The 19,057-nt window shown below is 34.6% G+C and overlaps 1 protein-coding gene across 7 annotated transcripts in view; it reads left to right on the top strand.

Annotated features, from left to right (window-relative positions):
- The window catches only part of LOC129793132 (cyclic nucleotide-gated cation channel alpha-3), a 100,231-nt gene that overhangs the window by 76,066 nt on the left and 5,108 nt on the right, over positions 1-19,057 (top strand). For 3 of the 7 annotated variants that reach the window (XM_055832796.1, XM_055832791.1, XM_055832792.1), the window contains 6 exons: positions 9,817-9,968; positions 12,121-12,262; positions 12,677-12,826; positions 16,980-17,147; positions 17,981-18,104; positions 18,838-18,995. In XM_055832796.1, the coding sequence (XP_055688771.1) occupies positions 9,817-9,968; positions 12,121-12,262; positions 12,677-12,826; positions 16,980-17,147; positions 17,981-18,104; positions 18,838-18,995 (894 nt within the window). The remainder of the gene's footprint in view (positions 1-9,816; positions 9,969-12,120; positions 12,263-12,676; positions 12,827-16,979; positions 17,148-17,980; positions 18,105-18,837; positions 18,996-19,057) is intronic. The other 4 variants (XM_055832795.1, XM_055832797.1, XM_055832794.1 and 1 more) reach the window with 3 other exon arrangements.

The following is a 19,057-nucleotide window of genomic DNA, read 5'->3' on the forward strand; positions in this document are numbered from 1 at the left end:
CTGATACCCAGGTATTGCGAGGATATCTCCTATCTCTCCCAGCATCCAATCCAAAGCATCTTCGCATGATATATTTCTGACAAGTACTTCTTGTGAACGATATTCCATTGGCTTTCGCCCCTTTTTAGCTATTTTTTTTCTTTCTTAACAACTTGTGTTAAAAATTCCTCACAAATCCTCTTTAAGACATCCCCCAATTGTGGGGGAAGATACGGAATTCCGTGCAAGTGGCGATAATCTTTTTTTAAGGGGGGAAGCAGCGAATGAATTGGAAGTTGTTAGAGGAGAAAATCAATATGAGGGTCTGGGGGGAGGTGTTGGGGGTGTGGAGTGAAATTGGAAGATGTCATGTGGAAATCAGGGAATGTGAAAAATTTCGATTAAATTGACTTCAATGCGAATGTTGGTGGTGTAGCTGCAAGATACATCAGTTTGACTCTCATGTCAACATGTCCTAAGTAAATAGCTTCTTTTTCTTGTCTTTTCCACGTATAATGATTTTCCCAGATTTTCCTTTCTCTCTCGCTGTATTCCAACATCCATTTCACTTGAGAGAGCATTTCATATTGTTAGATAAATATTGTTTAAAAATTAGACCAATTTTCTTTTGCCATGTATGTATGTTTCTGTTGTGAAACAAACATAAACTCATTTCCATTCATGATGCTGCCACTGTGTGGATGCGATGTATGTATATGTGGGGAAAAAGAAATGGGTAAATTTGCTTTGAAAATCCAATGGGAGAAGTTGAAGAAAAGTCAATTGTGAGGCACAGACAATTCCCATTCCCCACATTTTGCCCGGAAGTTGAACAATGGGTGAAAAGTTGCTCCAAAACCAAATGTATACATTTACTGATTGCCCCACTCTCATCCACATTTTGACGAGAGCTCTTTGGCCCACTAAATGAAACTTTACAATTTGTCACATATGCTGTAAATAAATCCAACTCCATATCATCCACCACCCACCAAAAGCCCAATCCCTTCTCCCACAAATATATACGCTACATCCGAAAAGTTTTCCAAGCTATATAATGTATATAAGTTAATTTTCCTATTTTACTTAATTTAATTATATGTTGGACGGAAGTCTTTCCCCCATTAATTTTATTTAACATGTTAATTCAAACCCATCTTCAATCAATTGCCCCAAAGTCATTCGACGGAGTATACTTGTAAACTTCTACAAAGTACAACGTACACTGCAGTTTACATTAATATAACGTCGGAAAGGGTATCTCATATAAAGTTCACTTTATGTACATATAATAGTTACTTTTAGTTTTTGAATTCATGTTTGAAAAAGACAAGTTTCATACAATGCCTCGAGAGTTTTCTTTGTGATGAATTATTTTACTTAAAAGTATAATGCACATCGGAAGAAAATAAAACAAAAAAAAATGCTTACTTTATTATAAAATTTCGTAGACAAAAAAATTGAAAGCTCCATCGAGCTTTGTGTGAAGGCGATAAAAAATCAAAATCCACGCCTCTTTTGAGATTTTGCTTTTAATGAATGCAAAATTCTATTCGACAGTGTTATATCCTCTTCAAAGCACTACCTACCTACCTATCGTTCAATATACATATATTTTTACTTTTTCCCACGTTCGCTGACTCTTACAAAATGCTTCCTAATTGTTTTATGTTGGCCTTTTTTTGCATCTGATATGCATGGCATATTTTTGCAGTTAGGAATCGCAATAATTGTTCTCTTTTTGCCCGAAAAAAAAATCATTGTTTCATATTTTTTTTGTATCCACGTGCAGAGTGTTTTTGTTGATTCACAATCAAGGACTTGTTTTGCTTATGGTCCTCCCATCGCGTAAATCATACACATTTTTGACATTTCAAAAATATCAAACGAAAAAATATATGTACGGGCTGACGAGCTCGAGGGATATACGCATTTTATGGCCCATGGTGAAGTAGGGTGGAAATTTATCGAGCACCATGGAGTTGATTTTTGAGGGATTGGCACGAAGGTTTTTTTTATGCTAGGATGCTTTTTTTGTCACTGAAAACTCGAGGCTGTGAGATTTCACGTGGATCATCTCTCGGATAGAGTTTCTATATTCAAATACGTACATAGCGTGAAAAGCATAAATTCCTCATGTGCAACGGACCAGGTATATATTACGAAGGATACGGCGGGTTGAGAAAGTGTCGTATTGAGGAGTGATGGGGGGTGGGGGAGTAATTGGAAATTTGATGATGGAAATTTTAGGGGTTGCATTTCATCTTTGACTGGCGCGTGATTTAGCGCACCACAGATCGTGAATACGCTTGGAAATTTCGGGTAGTTTTCCCAAATGAAAACTTCAAGTCAGCGAAGCGCGGAAGAGTGTGGTGTCGTCGACGATGTGAGGGAATTTCGGGAAGAGCTCCCGTATGTGAAAATTAGGAGAAAGACTGCGCTAAATATAGCCTCGTCAGTATGCTATCGACCGTTTCTATGCGACAACGAGTCTATTTTTAGAACAAAGTAGGGGAAAGTGGGTTATGGAACTGGGGTGTGTACCCCGTCTCTCCTCAAAGCATTGGGGGATGCTGCCCTCGTTTTGAGCTTTCGCAGTATGTGTGTGCTCTCTATTTTTATATACGTACATAGGGGTAGGTTGCGTCATCATTTTTGCTCCAGAATATATTTTGTGTAAACTGGACCCATGAATCTCACTCTCTCTCCCCCCACCGTAGTACAATACCTTCAGCCGCACATAGCATCGTTCTGACACAAAGAAAGTTATTTACCTCCCTCCACAAATGGCTGGAGCAGTATGGGTGGGATGGGGCGAGAATTTTATATTTCTTTCTTCTCCCATCGTGACTTCCTCACACAGCCTCCAAGGGCAGCCCCATTCATACGGAAAAAGCTCCGCACATTGAGAAGTCCATTGAAAGTATCCATGACTTTTTCCCTCACTTTTTTCCCTCTTCAACCCTCCTCGCTCCAAATAGAGCACAATCGGCACACCCCTCAATTTCAATTAATCCCAAAACAGTATTGAGGCAATTTCGATATGGGGTTTTTTTTGTTAGGAGATGGACGAGTATATTTATTACACGATACACAACATAGATTGAAGTGGGAGAAAGTAAGAAAAAAGTATTGACCAGCAAAATAAACTTTAAGGTCACGTCTGGCGACTTTGGAGAAATAAAAACCCGGGATTGTGATTTCTGGACATAAGGGCACGAAGATTTATTGAGACAAGGATTACTTAAGCTGGTACTTACTTTAAAAAATATATAAATGCATAGATATATACATTATATATAACATATAAAAATGCAAAGATAAAAATTAAATATAGCATGGATGGAACAGTATAAAGCGAAAGAACGGTAAGTAAAACTTACGGGCTGTGATTCTTTCTTTGTCAGTGAAATGTGAAGATGGCTGAAAATTGAGGATGGGCAAATTTTGAGGAGAGACTTACTCGCGAGCCAAATCACAGCCAACGCGCAGAAATTTTGAAGAAAGGCTTAATCGTGGCGGGCGTTGGCTGTGATTCGGCTCACGAGTAAGTCTCTCCTCAAAATTTGCCCATCCTCAATTTTCAGCCATCTTCACATTTCACTGACAAAGAAAGAATCACAGCCCGTAAGTTTTACTTACCGTTCTTTCGCTTTATACTGTTCCATCCATGCTATATTTAATTTTTATCTTTGCATTTTTATATGTTATATATAATGTATATATCTATGCATTTATATATATTTTACTTTACTTTTATATATGTATATATAAAACGCCCCGCTTCGCGGGGCGTTGGTCTTATGCAACTCAAGATATGACATGTTAACTTTCAAACGCGATATCTCCGGAATGGCTACATAGATTTTCTTCATTTTTGGCATGATGGAAGATATTATAGCCGGCTATAACATATCAAAATTTGAAGCAATTCTATAAAGCGGTGCTCGAGATATTCATCGAAAACTCATCGAAAATTTTGTTTTAGATTTTAGCGCCACTTGCGGTCATTTTTTGAACTTGCAATGTTCCGAGCAGTTGTAGGGCTCATTAATATCTTTCATTTGAGCCCGAGTTGATCAAAATCGGTCAAGCCGTTCTCGAGTTATGGCCGATTTTCGATGTAAAATTGTGGCGGCCATATTGGCTAAACGGCTTGACCGATTTTCGAAAATGAGGTATCGTTGGAAAGGTCTTGATGGCCCCTACAACATATCAAAATTTCAGACCTCTAGGTATAATAGTGACTAAGATATAGCGAAAACAAAATTTGGGGGTTATTCAAAATGGCGGACAGAGGGGTGGGGGGTCGGATCTGACTTCATAATCGGATGTCTTCCACCCGATATTTGAACTTTGCCGTTGACCGCAAGTCTCTATCTATTACCGTTCTCTTGCAATATAGCGTTATATTCCGGCCGGAGGGCCGGCCGGCCGGCCGGACGGACGGAAAAATTTTTGGCGCATACGTTTTTTGGAATGTAGGGACCCTAATTCGTGGTCATCCCGAGTTTGAGCCTGATCTGACGACTTTGCATTTTTGAGTGTACACAGAAGCTGTGCTTCTTTGAAGAAAGAATCACAGCTAAAAAGCTAGGATCGTTGGGATTCCATAAAACTAAATGACTATTGAATTTAATTAAGAACGAAATCACCCCAATGTCAATCATGTCTCTGTACAGTTCCTCTCCAAAAATTATTTAAAAGCTTTAGGAAAAATTCTTCTTGTAAAAATATATTTGTTATTATTTTCCATAGTAAGTTGCATACATCCCCTTCCCAAAGCTCAAGCGATGATCAATATCAACCCTTTCGATTTAAGAAAAAAAGGAGAAAGCCGTACATTTTGCAAGGGTTCACATGAATATAGATATCAAAAATCAACCCCTAGTATTCAATTATACTGAAAATTAAAAAAGAATATATACACATAACAAAAAAATTACATATCTTTTAAAAATATTTTCTTCCAAAGCATTGTGAATTATTTTCGAGTAGGGACCGTATGATATCAAAAGAAAATTTATCTCTGAAAGTTTTGCTTGCACTTCGGAAATACTAAAGGAATTAGAGGAGGTTTAGTAATATGCAAATGAAAGCTTGATAGGGCATCTTTATCGAATTTTCTCTTGTTTCTATTGGATTACATTCTTAGCATGAGATTGCAATTTGTAACCATAAAGCAGTGACTCAAAATTCATAATATTGTTCAATGATTAGAAATTTTCGGAAAAGCTGTTCAAAAGGGGAAAAGGGATTGCAAAGGAATTCATCCGTTTTGTACATTTTTGTTTATAAAAATATGAGAAAAGGGTGTAAAGTATTTTTTTTGTCGCTCATCCCCGACAAAAATGATTAAAATAAATATCCCAACTTTGTAACGGGGGTGGCTGAACTTTTTAAACTTCCTTCAAAAGCTCCGATTTCAGTTGGTTCATCCACTTTTTGTATGTGCCACTGAATAATTTTATTGGCTTCCATTTCGGAGTGAATGTATTTCCACATACATTTTCCTCGCGTCGAGAAGCTCGAGGGAAGTATATTTCCCCATGAAAATTTCCAACAGAACAATATCAATTCACTTGATGAATAAAACTTCATGAAGAGCTTTTTTCCACACAGTCTCTCTCTCATTGCCCAGCCCTCGTTCACATAGACCCTCATCGCTTGAGTAGAGCAGAAGAAATGTGCAAAATTTAGCGTAAATGATGGATATTATGAGTTGTGCATGTTTTTTCTTCTTCTCCTTTTATGTTGGACATTTATCAAAAATACAAGATGTGGAAGTTTGTCCACGAGAAATTTTAAACACACTAAAGTGACATTAATTCAAGACACGACGATCCACCCTCTCTATGTATATAGATTAAATCCATCCCCCGTACCATGTATTTCCAAGGGAAAGAATGACTCTCATTTCATCCCGTTGCTGGTAAATTCTCATTCTGAATGCAAGTCTCAATGGGAGCATTGTTCTCGATACTCCTTCACACATACATACATGCACTGCGAATGGGGAGGGGGGGGAAGTATAGGGGTGCGGGGAAGAGTATAGAGGGGGTACGAAGAACTACACCCTGAGAGTAAAACAATTGAAAGAGAAAGATGAAGAAAGGAAAAATTGTCAAAAGGAATACTTGAGATGTGTTTCTGCAATTTTTCTCAACCATTCTTTTGCCAATATTCTCTTTCTTTTTTTGAATACAAAATACCAGTCAGATGACTTTCCCTGTAGTTGTTCTTTAGTCAATAATATGCACAATGACTTTTTATTTGCTTGTTTATTGCACCGTGGAAAGTACATAATATAAGTCCTACCGCGTACGTGAACATTTTCACATCGTCGCCCCATTGGAATTTTTATTCCTCATGGTGTTGTGTGAATGATATTAAAGTTTTTCGGGCTCTAGAGGAACGTTGAAAACAGCTAAATAGTTCATGATATATTTTCTAGACTATGATTTACATAATACATAATTCTGGAAACTCTAGAAATTTTATGAAGGATTTTTTAGGTAATTTTAAAGCAAAAATGTTTTTTTTCTTTCATTCTCATTAAATGGTCGAATATGGATTAAAATCCTTATATTTTCGATTTAAGAAGAAGAAAATTTTATCATAAAAAATTATTTAAATACTTCGAGTTACAGGGTATGTTTTTTTTTTAATTATTGAATCATCCCTTAAATTAAAAAGCCTTTAATCTAGAGATCTTCATTCAATTTATTTTCCATCTAACAATACATAAAAATATTAGATCCTCAAAATCTATCAATTCAAAACAATATTTTCTTAAATCGAACCTTGAGATCCCATTTTTGCTTCCATCTGTTAGTTATAATGGCTATTTTTTACCATTATTCGGCCACCTTTCTGGATCACCATTTGGTGTTTTCACATTATTATTTTTTTTCCTATTCAACCCCATATTTATTTATTATAGATATTTTTCATCTCTTTTGGCACATCACTCATGGTACAAGATTCCTCAATGGGAATTTTTGATTAGCACAATTATTGAGCTATAAATAATTTTATGGTTTGCCAGAAGGGAAGAAGAAAAGCGGAAAAGTATCCCAAAAATAATTTCAACTGGGAGTGTGTGAACTGAATTTTCAATTTTCACCCACCCTTACACCGGATGGACGAATGGGGTTGAGATGGGTGGGTATAGAGAAATATTGCCGGAGAAAGTCGAAAGGAGATGGGAGAAATTCTTTAATTAGCAATTCAATTGATGGCGACAGTGGGATAATGTTTAAATTAAATTCTGGTCTCAATTCAATACAAAAAGTTTCGTATTGGATTCAAATGAAAATTTCGAGTGTTGCCAATGGAGTATTTTCCGAGCTTTCGACCAAAGTTAGTTTTTCAGTTGTGAGTGTTGGGGGTGGCATTTTTTTGTTCCCCTGTAAAATCACCCCTTTTGGCATGAAAGAGTTTATGGACGGAACAAAAGCATTGTATCAATTTTGTATGGTATATATACAAAGTAGATTGATGTGGGAGAGAAGTGAGAAAAACTTTGTAGTCAGTCTATGTATTATTTACTCAAAATTGCTTTTCAATTGGCAAAACTTGCAAGTTTCTCTCCACTTAAACTAAAATGGCATGTTGTGCTATTTTTGTGACTAAATTGTTGCAAATTATTTAAAATGTGTTTATTCTATTTTAGTTTCAAAATAATCCCCACACTCTCCGCTCTATGATGATAAAACTTTTACAACTCCATCAACATCGTGTGAAGAACCTCAATAGAGGGTTTGCCTGCGAAAGTACCTCGCAACCGCACTTTAGCTTCTTTGTCTCACGGAGACTCCATTCCAAGTTTCAGGATGTGTTCCTTTTCCTCCTCTATATACATTTCTCACACCGTGAAGTGCTTCTTTGGTGGGTAAACAATGAGATTTTCAGGCACAAAAGATTCACTCTTAACCTTCTCTCCATTAACTTTGAGCCGCTTTTCGTTCAGCCGAAAACAATTTATTAAAAAATTTAAATAATCAACATCTTAAGCTACTTAGTTAATCTCTATCGATTGAGGATTATATTTATTCTGAAGAGATATATAAAAAGCTCACAAAAGTTCATCCAATGTCTTTGACTTTAAATTCAACAATATCAATTCAAAGGTTAAAGGCAGGAGTTAGAGACATTATCATTTAAAGGAAACTTGTCCATTTTTCCCTAAAAGTAGGTTTAAGTACGGACAATGTGGAATTATTTAGAGCAAATCTACGTGCTGGAAGTACATTGAGTAAAAACTAAGGGGATTACGTTCAACTTGGATGGCAATAACAATAGTGTGGTAGGAAAGTTTGCAACAACTACTGCAAAACATAATTTACAAACTTCAACAACACAAACACCCAACCATACAAATAACAATTTTATACCTAGTTTGCAAAATGATGAAAAGATATATTTTGAGAGCAAAATTACAATTTAGGCAATTGGATTCCATGCAAACTTTATTTGATGTGAAACTTTAATGTTAAAAGAAAGTGTAATTCCTGTTGTTTTAATTGCTCTTAAAAGCATAAAATAAATTAAATATATCTCGTTTTTATTTAAGTAATCAATAAATAAATCATCATTATTTCATAACGTTCCTTGTAAAGCCCCTGATGAAGCCTCGGAGCGAAAGCTAAAGCTCCCAATGAATAGCAATTTTTCTGAAAAAAGTTTATTTTTGTTCCTCACTCTTTTCCGAGAAGTCAGAGAATCAGAGAGAATGAGGAGTTCTCTCTGATTGGATAATGAAAAAGTAGAAGAGTTTTCATTGGTTTAATTTATGTCCAACCCCCAATATTTCTGGTCTCTCTGGCAAAGCCACGCTGTAAAGTAAGTTTAAATAATTTTACGGAATATGTAATTATTTCAAAAGATATTAAGTTTGATTATCCTTATGTATACCGACGGCTTTATGCTGGATTAAACATTTTGGATGAAAATGAGTAATTTAACATGGTGGTTAAAGTATTTCCCAATTTTGGCAACCCATATCTGTTTAATTTTGTCGCAAATTACTACACAAATTGTTAATTTTAAATTAATTTATTTTCGTCCAAAAGTAACTTTTATGCGGGCTTTACACCACATACATGCTTTTGAAATTTTCGTTGAAGGCACTTCATTCGAAATTTCATCCCATACATGTTTATTCCATTTCAATTGCAATAAAATCCAACTCCCACGTCGGGGCGGGGGGGATGGCATCACACAAGTTGGATGGATAAAATTGAGGCACTTTGATGAATATATATTATATGTATGTATATAGTTGTGGATTGCAAAGTGTCATCGTCGTGAAATGAATATTAGTGTTGCAAATTCCCATGTGATGCAGTTAGGTGCGGATGTAAATTTGTAATGTGTGCCTAATTGAAAGGAAACTTCCAATGTTGAATATCCAATGAAACACGAATGGTATCCCTTAAGATACTACATGAATGTAGATGTAATTAAAAGGAGTTAGTTAATATTCTTGATGTATTCCATATGGGGGTCAACGTGTGATTTTATTAAGTTAACTCCCCAACATGGTGCAATTTGGTCGTCAATTGAGACCAATTTACCGCAGGCCTATGCAATTTGTCCATCTTTTTGGGGCCATCTCTGGGGCATTTTGTGCCAATTACAGAGGGAAAAGTGTCCACATGGTAATAGATGTCGGGGAATTGGATTTAGGGTGTACCCTCGCGTTTGTTGGGGCTGATGTGCAAAATAGCATGGCATTTTGGCAAATTATGTACATGCAATTAATACTTTAAGTTGATTTAGCACCATTCCCTTATATGGGTTACATATTAAAATTTAATTTTCTCAACCCCTTAGCCAAATTGGATGGCGTGAAAACTTACATGCGGATGAGACGGGTACCGAATCATCTTCAAGTGAAAGTCATTAAGTGGTTTGACTATCTCTGGCTGACGCAGAAGTGCTCAGACGAGGAACGAGCTGTGTCGTGTCTTCCTGATAAATTAAAGGTACGTATATAATATAACATATATAATAGCATGGGTGAATATGACTAAAATGACTCCCACAGGTAAACTTGTGGCAATTTAGAAGTTTCACAAAATTGTATGTGCGGGTGGGAAAATTGTTATATATCTTTAATTTTCACACATAGATAAATTTTCCAAATTAAATTGCTCTTAATCTTTGAAAGTTTTGTGCCTTTGAAAAAGAACATAATAATGGCATTTTCCTGTAAGTTGCAATAATTTTCCAAGCAATTTTCCTTACAAGGGATGTTCTGATAATTTTGAGAAGCTAAGAAGTTTTTTTTAGTTTTTTTTTGAATCATAAAAACGATAAATAAAAAAAATCTTAAATTTTCATTAAATGATTATATTGATTGAAATATGGCATTTTCTGTCTTTCAAGATTTTTTTTCCTATAAAATTCTATATAGTTTCCATAATTTTCGGATCATTCCTTAAATAAATACATCCAATTTTATCACCATAATTTTTTCTGAAAAAGCAGAAAAAGCTTGTGAACAGAAAGCTCCTTTTGAAAAAGATGAGTTTAGATGAGTTGAGAAATAAATTAATATTTTTTACCCCATTCACTGAAGGTGCTTTTGCAGTTAATTATTTTGCAGCATGGAAAATTTATTTCCTCATCTAAAGATGAGTTTTCTGCAAAAAATAAATATATCTCTCGCAGCATCCACATCATGGCAATATAATGGGGAAATTATTATTTAATTTCACATTAAATATAATATTTTTCTTTTATAAAAGAAAAACTCTTGTGTCCATCCTTAAGACAATTTCCACAACTCCCCCATTTTTCATTTCACTATGCTCTATATTTTTCAGAGGAAAATTTTCAAATGTAATTTCTCCGGCATACAACAACAAGGAAAAACCCACAGAGTTTTCGCGTTGAAAAGTGATGAAAAGCAATTCAACCAAAATGGGCACACATTTCACAACTACCCCTTTTCATTCACTTTGAAATAATTTCGCACCCAAAATTCTATTCTAATAAAGTCCGCCGTGTTGCGATTTAGACACCAATTGGTTGTGTAATTAAATATGAGAGAGAGAGTGGAAAAAGAGATAATAGGAAAAGCGTTTAATTAATTTTCATAGAATAATTATTAAATTAGCGCAATTCAAAACCATTAGTTCATATTGCATTTCACTGAAGTGGGTTGTTCATTTGCAGGAATTTTATCGTTTCGCGGTTTACGTATTTTAATGCTAATGGTTCATTGTTGGTTAGCATCCTTCAGCGGTGGTTTAATTTATTGAAGAGGACATTCATTTATTATTCTTTTCCTTTTATGGCATAAAATGCAAATTGTATGAAAATGTCGAAAATCGATGAATTCACCTGAATTGATTTCAAAATAACTCGACTAATTTGCTTTAATTAGATTCACGCTCTGGGCTATTTTCGTTTATTGATTTGCAAATATAATTTTAGCTTCAATTAAATTATTTCATTTTTGAATTGGTTTTGGGATTTTTTATTACATTTTTCACCAAAAAAAAAGAAGGGATCTGAGAAAAAACTCAAGGAAAGAAAATTCAGAATTTTTTTACACATTTTCACAAAAGTCAAAGAATTTTATCTAAAGGAAAAGTTTTGGAACTTATTACAAAAAAAATCAAAAATTTGCTTGAAAATTAACTTCTTTAGACATATTTGGAGACTTTGGTAAAATTTTAGGAAACTCTTAAACAAATCGGAGATAAAATCGTATAGAAAAGTCAATTCTTATTAACAAAAATTCTCAAAATTTTACATAAAATTCTTTAAAGCTCTCCCTTTATTCAAATCCATTCGATTCTTCTGTAAATAAAAAAAACTATTGTGCTTCTTTTTTATGCACTCAAATAGCAACAAAGTAAAATTGCCAAGCGTATATAATTGATTTATTTAAGCAAAGATTTTCTTTATTTGATTTGTTCAATAAAAGGATTAAAATAACAAAGCGATTTATAAGGATCAATTGAACTCCCGTCGTTCCTTTAATTCTTCCTATAGATACATTTATGTATATTTATTTTTCTGTGAATGCAATAGGGGGTAATATTGAATCTTATCTTGAGAGTATATAGCGTGCAGAGAATTCCAATAATGTTGGTGTTTTGTTGTCTCTTTTGTATCTCCCCATAGGCTGAAATCGCTATAAACGTCCATTTAGATACACTTAAGCGAGTCGAAATCTTCCAGAACACCGAGGCCGGCTTCCTTTGTGAATTGGTGCTACGTTTACGACCTGTTCTCTTTTCGCCAGGAGATTACATATGTCGCAAAGGTGAGGCACAAAATTAATTTTTCCACACATGCCCATTCCCGAAAAAAAACAAGAAAGTTGAGAAAAAGTTTTTCCATTTGGAAGAATTGGCAGTGAAAGTCTCAATAGATGAGCCAATAAAAGACACATAACACTTAAGTTGCAATAATCAATTTCTGCTCTATTGGGATTCTCACTGCCACGTCTTACTATTTGGGGGAGTTTGGGATATGTTTTTTTTTGTTATTCGGGAAAGAGGCGTAAAAGTTGGAAGAGATTTCTCTGGATTTTTCTTTCTATTTTTTTGTGGGGGGAGTTCTCGGTTTTGGGGATCATAGACATTGTTTTCTCTCTAACATATGCTGCCTTTGCTCTTCTGCCTGGCAAACAACCCCTCTTCTGTACTCAATGGGGCATAAATTCAATGTGGACCAGGTGAGGTTGGCAAGGAGATGTACATAGTGAATCGAGGACGCCTGCAAGTGGTAGCTGATAATGGTAAAACCGTGATGGCATCCCTCAAGGCAGGTTCATACTTTGGTGAAATAAGCATCCTTAATATGGGGACTGCAGGTAAAGAATTGGGTAAATATCACAGCCAGGCGGACAATATTCTCACGCAGAAAGTAAAAAAAAAACATAAAACGAGTCCGTTTTTTTTTCTTTTATTGCAACTCTGTGATTGATTTTTATTTACAAAAAAAAATAATTCCACATAGTAATGAATCCTTTTTGCAGAGGAAATTTTTTTGTCCAACCATAAGAAAGTTCTAATAAGTGTCCTGTTGTAAGCTTTGCTTGGCGACATGCATCATGATTTTCCGCCTTTATAATCATTCTCTCTCTCACAGTTTTATTCTTCCCATAGTAAAACCATCATAGAAACAGCCCACCTAACACTTTCTGACATGCTGCTGTCTTGAATTCTTTGTTCTTCTATCCGTGTTGTCCGAAAAAATTTGCCATCACATAGAAAATATCTGCCTCTAGTCCAACGCCCCCCCCCCTGCTTTGTCCCAAAAACACCCCCCATTACATACAATTGACATAAGATACGTTTGAGGAAAAAATATTTGAAAAGAATGAGACAACACAAACAGAAAGAAACGAATGATCTAAATTGCTGGTTTTCCCAGGCGATTCTTGTCAATTTTTAACCCCTAAAAACTCCTCAATTTAGGTGCGGTGCAACCACACCCGTAGAAATCTTGAGAATTTTCTTTATGCCCTCCCTTTGGTATACCGTTGAGTTTGCACGGGTTTATTTTATTTTCTTTTTTTTTTCTTACCTGAAAACATAAAATTTCACAGACCATACAGCAGCAGAAAGAATAAATCTGAAGTAGCAACAATAGGGCAATATAGGAGAAAAGTACATTTCCTCGGTATTTTTTTTGCTCGCGAAAGATAAGAAGAGCAAAGGGTGAAAAATGTCATAAAGCAATTCAATGAGGGGTTGTGATACAAAAGGGGTATAAAGAAATTGTATATAAGAAATAGCATTTCCCAGTGAATTTTTTTGCGCTCTCTTTGGAGAATCCTAAATAAAAGAACATTTCTTCGCAATTTCTTTTAAGATTGAACCAAGACGTGAAGGGTAGGTGGAGAATATTATTCTTTGTGCGATATTTATGTTGAAACACATTAGTTAATGATTTTTGAAAAGTTTTTTTTTCTTTAAAATATGATTTTTTCTTTGTAAGAATATATAGAATTGTTAGAAAAATTTTAACAAGATTTTTCTGCAGAAAAATAAAAAAAAATAAGTACAGCTCTAGATTCGAATAAAAACAAAGCGACAATGTTGGTAAGAAGTAAGAAGTGTGAAAATCTCTTTGGGAAACACGTACAAAATATTTATTCATTTTCGTGTTTTGTTATGTGTTCCAGTGGCGTAGCTAGGAAGGGTTTTTGGGTATCTGCACTTCAAAGTTTAGGTTTTTTTCTTTTTTCTTTATATTGAAGAAGAATTACAAAAAAAAAATGATAAAATAAAAATCAAGCGTTAGAAAAAAATCATCAATTGTTCAAAACGAAATGTTAAACGTTAAAATTGGCTAAATCAAAGGCTGAGAACACGAATGCATAGCGGCCGTTAATAAGATTGAACAAATCTCAGCACATAAATTCACCCATTTTAATTCATTTTTAGCGCTCATTGAGTAAAAATAAATAAAAATACCCCCATAGAAAAATTTTCTGACTACGCCCCTGATATACATATCAACAACATAGAAAATCCAGTAGTAAAAATGCTTACTGGTTTTTCGAGTATAATTTCTCTATAAATTTGTCTTACAGCACGAAAGTTTTGTTGCTGTTACGACATACTTATGAAGTGGAAAACTGTTGAGTCAACAGGAAAATGGGGGGAGGGGGGTGGTTTAGAATTGAAAAACTTTAGGTGTGGTACATGGTGGGTATAAAAAGTATATTTTAGTTGGAAATTTTATTTTATTTTTTTTTACCACGACAAATGACAGGAAAAGTTGTCGCTCAGCAATTTTTTTTTGATTCATAATGAAAATGGTTTGGGGGAAAATGGTTTTCGCGTGCGGAGAAAAAATGAGTTTTCCCAGTAAAACACTACAATGATACATAATTCACACATTATTTGAATATTCACGGGTTTATTTTAGCACTGAAGTGTGGCATTTTTATATTTTTTTGTTGTTGTTATCCTTTTTTTTTGGATGAGAGGGAGTAACAATAGAATGCCCAGATTATGTACAATGTGACAAATATGGTGGGGAGGTGATAGCAAATTGAAAATTCACATAAAAAACAGAACCTTTATTGCAAATGGGTGCGTGGAAAAGAATTTTCAAACAATAAAAATGTCAACGGAAATATATTTGTTTACTTCATAGAAAAGAATTGAATGATATAAAAAAAACATAATTTAAGAGTTTTCTCTAAATTTCTACTTTGCCATATTTTTCTCCCAAAAACTTCTTGCGAGCTTTTTTTTTGTTTTGAGAGCTTTTAAAAAGTCTCGAATGGCATTAATGCGCTGCTGCTAGCAATTTATTTCATTCATTTAATTTCTTTCTTTCGCCCCCCCCCTGAACTATCTTAGAAACAGCAAAAGAGTCACTGGCATCAGGTAAGACAAAGAAAGCTTTATTTTTTTTGCCTTAATACGTCCATCGGAGAGTCGGAAGAAGAGAAAAAAAAAGCATTACACAAGAAGACACTAATTAGAACCATGACAAAACCATCTTGGTACATTAACAAAAATATCCTTGAAAATATCTTTCTTACTTTGATGAATTCTCCTTTCCAATTTAAGCATTTTTAGCATCTTCACATGAAATAATAAAAAAATTATTTTTCTGTTTTTTGTTTTCCTCGTATATTACCTATTTTTAAACCTAAAACTTTTACACTTGCGTGTTGAGATGAATTTGCATCTCAAAAAGTGAAAATTTGAATAACCTCTGAAAGAAATATTGCTTTGCCTGGCCATATAAAATCCTTTTTATAAGTTTTTTTTTACACCTAATTTTGATTGTAGTTTAATAGATTTTAAGATAATGAGATCCGGTTGTTTTCCAACCTCCTGTCATGTGATTTTATTTATAAGCGCAATCGAATGAGAAGAGAATCACTCAAATTGTCTTTACCTTTCTTTGTATACGTTTGTAGATTTCAAAGATTTTTTCTACGTTTTATTTGATACTTTTTGAATAAAAAATTGAAATCAAGAGTTTGACGTGAAAAATGGGAAAAAAAAAATCTTTGAAATCTTCAACGAAGCAAGTTTTTTTTACAATCTTCGTATGCAAAAGAATTTAATCTCCAAAGTAATGAAATTTAATGTGAATTTATCAGATTGTTTTAGCTCTGTAATCGATTTCAGCATTTTCAGTCCATTTTCCAAACCTCTAAAATTTTAAATTTTTGCTCTAAAGTCTTTTTTGGATAATTAAAAAATCTACATGGAAACAAATTGTGCTGATAAATTCACAATATTGCTTTTGAGTAAAATAAAAAGAAGAAAACTAATAATCCTGAATGAAAATTATTTCCTTGTACTTTTGCATTTTATCCTCAATGAATTGCATTATTGTAATTTACATCCGCATGATGTGCAACAAGAAAATGCCAACAAATAGTTTAAGAAGAAAATCCATTTTCCAATTGTTGGCAAATTATTATATTTAGTTTTTTTGCCATAAGAACCTCATTAAATTTATATTTTCTCTGTCATCCCTCATAAGGGGGTGAGTTAATGACACTTTGCGATAGTGAATGGAATCTTTTGATTTTCCCCGATTTCCCCATTTTTGCTCTTTTGTCCGGTATGCTATATACAACGCGCACAGCAAAAAGGAAAACGTTAGGTATTGAAAGTTCTGTGGAGGAAAAATATTCACCTGATTGGCATTAATATTTCTTTTTCATTCCAATTTGCAGGAAGAAAGGAAAAAAAGGTTCTCTTTGTGATGTGTGTGTCGCAAAATAAGAAATCAATTCACTATAAATATTTTTTCTGGCCAATGACCCGCAAAAGGTTGAGGGGATAAATGTTATTTTTCCTCCACAACTTTTTTTTCTGCCTCGTTCTCCATGCTGGTTATACCTTTCGTCCTTTTTGAGCATGTTATTTGCAACGACAAATGGGAGGGCTGGGAAAAGAACTGTCGCATAGAATCATAAATGACAGTATCATATCTTCGTTTTTTTTCTTCTTTCTCCCTTCTCGTTCTCTCTCACTGTGGTAAAAAAAATACAGGAAATCGACGGACAGCAAGTGTTAGATCTGTTGGGTACAGTGATTTGTTTGTGCTGAGCAAAAAGGACATGTGGGATGTTCTCAAAGAGTACCCAGCGGCAAGAGTACGTCTCGAGGCGATTGCAGTGAAGCGACTGGAAAAATACAAAAAAGCTCCCTTGGAGAAAGGTTAGCTTTCTGGACCCATTATCAGTTGGTTGTCTATGTGCAACTCATCCCATTTATGTTTATTCATCTGCGAGTATTTATTTATTTTTTTTGCCTTGAAAATTGTTGACAATTTCCACAGGATAAAAGGGAGATGCTTAATTTTTTTTTTCAGAGAAAAATTTCCCTCAATATGGGAGCTTTGAGAAGTTAAGCATCTCTCTGTGTGGAGTAAAATATAGAATTTTGTCCAGCATCAAGATTTTTCACCATTATTATTCCCCTTTGAAGGAGCGTAAACCTCTATACTGTCATCTACATACTTTTGCATGAAAAGTTTACTAAAGTTCAGAATTTTCAGTAAACTATCTTATAAATTGAAGGGATGCTTCAAAGGACAAACTCTTTATTTCATTCCAAAGTATTTTTATTGCATTAAAAAATGGAATATGGGGAAATTTGATAGATTTCCCACAATGGAAAATCTCTTTTGGACTCTTGTTGGAAAATTTCTAAAGTTCTTTAAGAAAATTTTCTAAATCTCAAAAAGCAATTGATGAATTTTTCATTTTCATAATTTAGCCAAATTTCCCCATGTTCCGCTACATATCTATATTTTTCTAAATATTTCCATAAAATATTTTCTAATTTATATATATATTTTTTAAATATTTTTAATTCACTTATTTTCCCGTTATTCATCCACATTTTAGCTAAAAAAAAAGAATTTTCCTTTTGTGGTGTCAGTGGTTCCTGATGTTTGTTTATTCCGCCTCAAAAGCTCCATGAGACGTTAACATCCTTTGCCCCCCAATCCTTCGCACTGTTCAATTCAAAGCATTTATAAATTCTAGTGGCCATGGGTCGCTGTCAATCTACTCCAGGTTTAGTTGAGACACGAGGAAGGACACCAATTGAGGAAATGTGGTTAACACCTGCGCTTCCGGCACCGGCTTACAGTCAAGCATCAACGTTCAGGTAATCGTTCACCGTTTTTTTTTCTCCTTTCACCCCATTGCAACTTCACCATCAGCTCTAGAGCAGAGAATGTGGTGAAGGCTGATGGGTACAGAAAAAAAAAGAATCCGCTTAGGATGGTGTGTGCCCCATCATAAGTGCTCCAAGATGAGCATAGAGAATTAACCCGAAGCACCATATTTCCACACACATAGGTCGTTTGTGACTGTTTCAGGTCGTGAAGGGGAAAGCTCATTGTGTTTTTGTCATGAGCTTGGGAAAGATAAGTTCAAAAGTTTCCACCACTCGGTGTGTTATGTGAATTAATGGGGAAAGTTGGGTGATATAGAGAGAAATTGCAGGAATGTTTTTGCACATGCGAGAACAAAGGGATGAGGTGCAAAATATTTTGCTTTCAAAAATTTTATATACATACATATATTCATCACAACATAAAACTTCCACTGTTGAGTCATTTTGTAAATTATATCCATCACTATGGAATGCTGCAACATGACATGCATAGTACAAATAGCAAAAAGCCCAACCATAAATCTCCACAACATATCACCAAATTAACTTGGAAATCATGTTAATCAGAGTGGGGAAACTTTTGCAGTGGAGGCGCCTAGTATTTTTTTTGTTTTCAGTGTATGAAAAATCAACGAATGTCTGTGATAGACTTCTTGAGGATATTTCTTTATGAATATTGTGCTTTATAAATTTTGTGTGTCTTCTTTTTATGCTGCAATAGTCGAGCCCCTAGTCCGAGATCACACAGAGGGGAGCCTAGTACGGATAGATCACGACTACTCGAATCTCCAGGATCCCTGAGCCCCAGTGCACCGAGCCTCGAAGGAAGACCACGAAGTCGAGCTGCATCCTCACATTCAAGGACTCACTCGCAACAAAGTAATGCATAATTAAAATACTTCAATTTCATGAAAGTAATTTTATGCTTCAAAACATTTCCG

The sequence above is a fragment of the Lutzomyia longipalpis genome, chromosome 3, assembly GCF_024334085.1.
Source record: "Lutzomyia longipalpis isolate SR_M1_2022 chromosome 3, ASM2433408v1".
Lineage (NCBI taxonomy): Eukaryota > Metazoa > Arthropoda > Insecta > Diptera > Psychodidae > Lutzomyia > Lutzomyia longipalpis.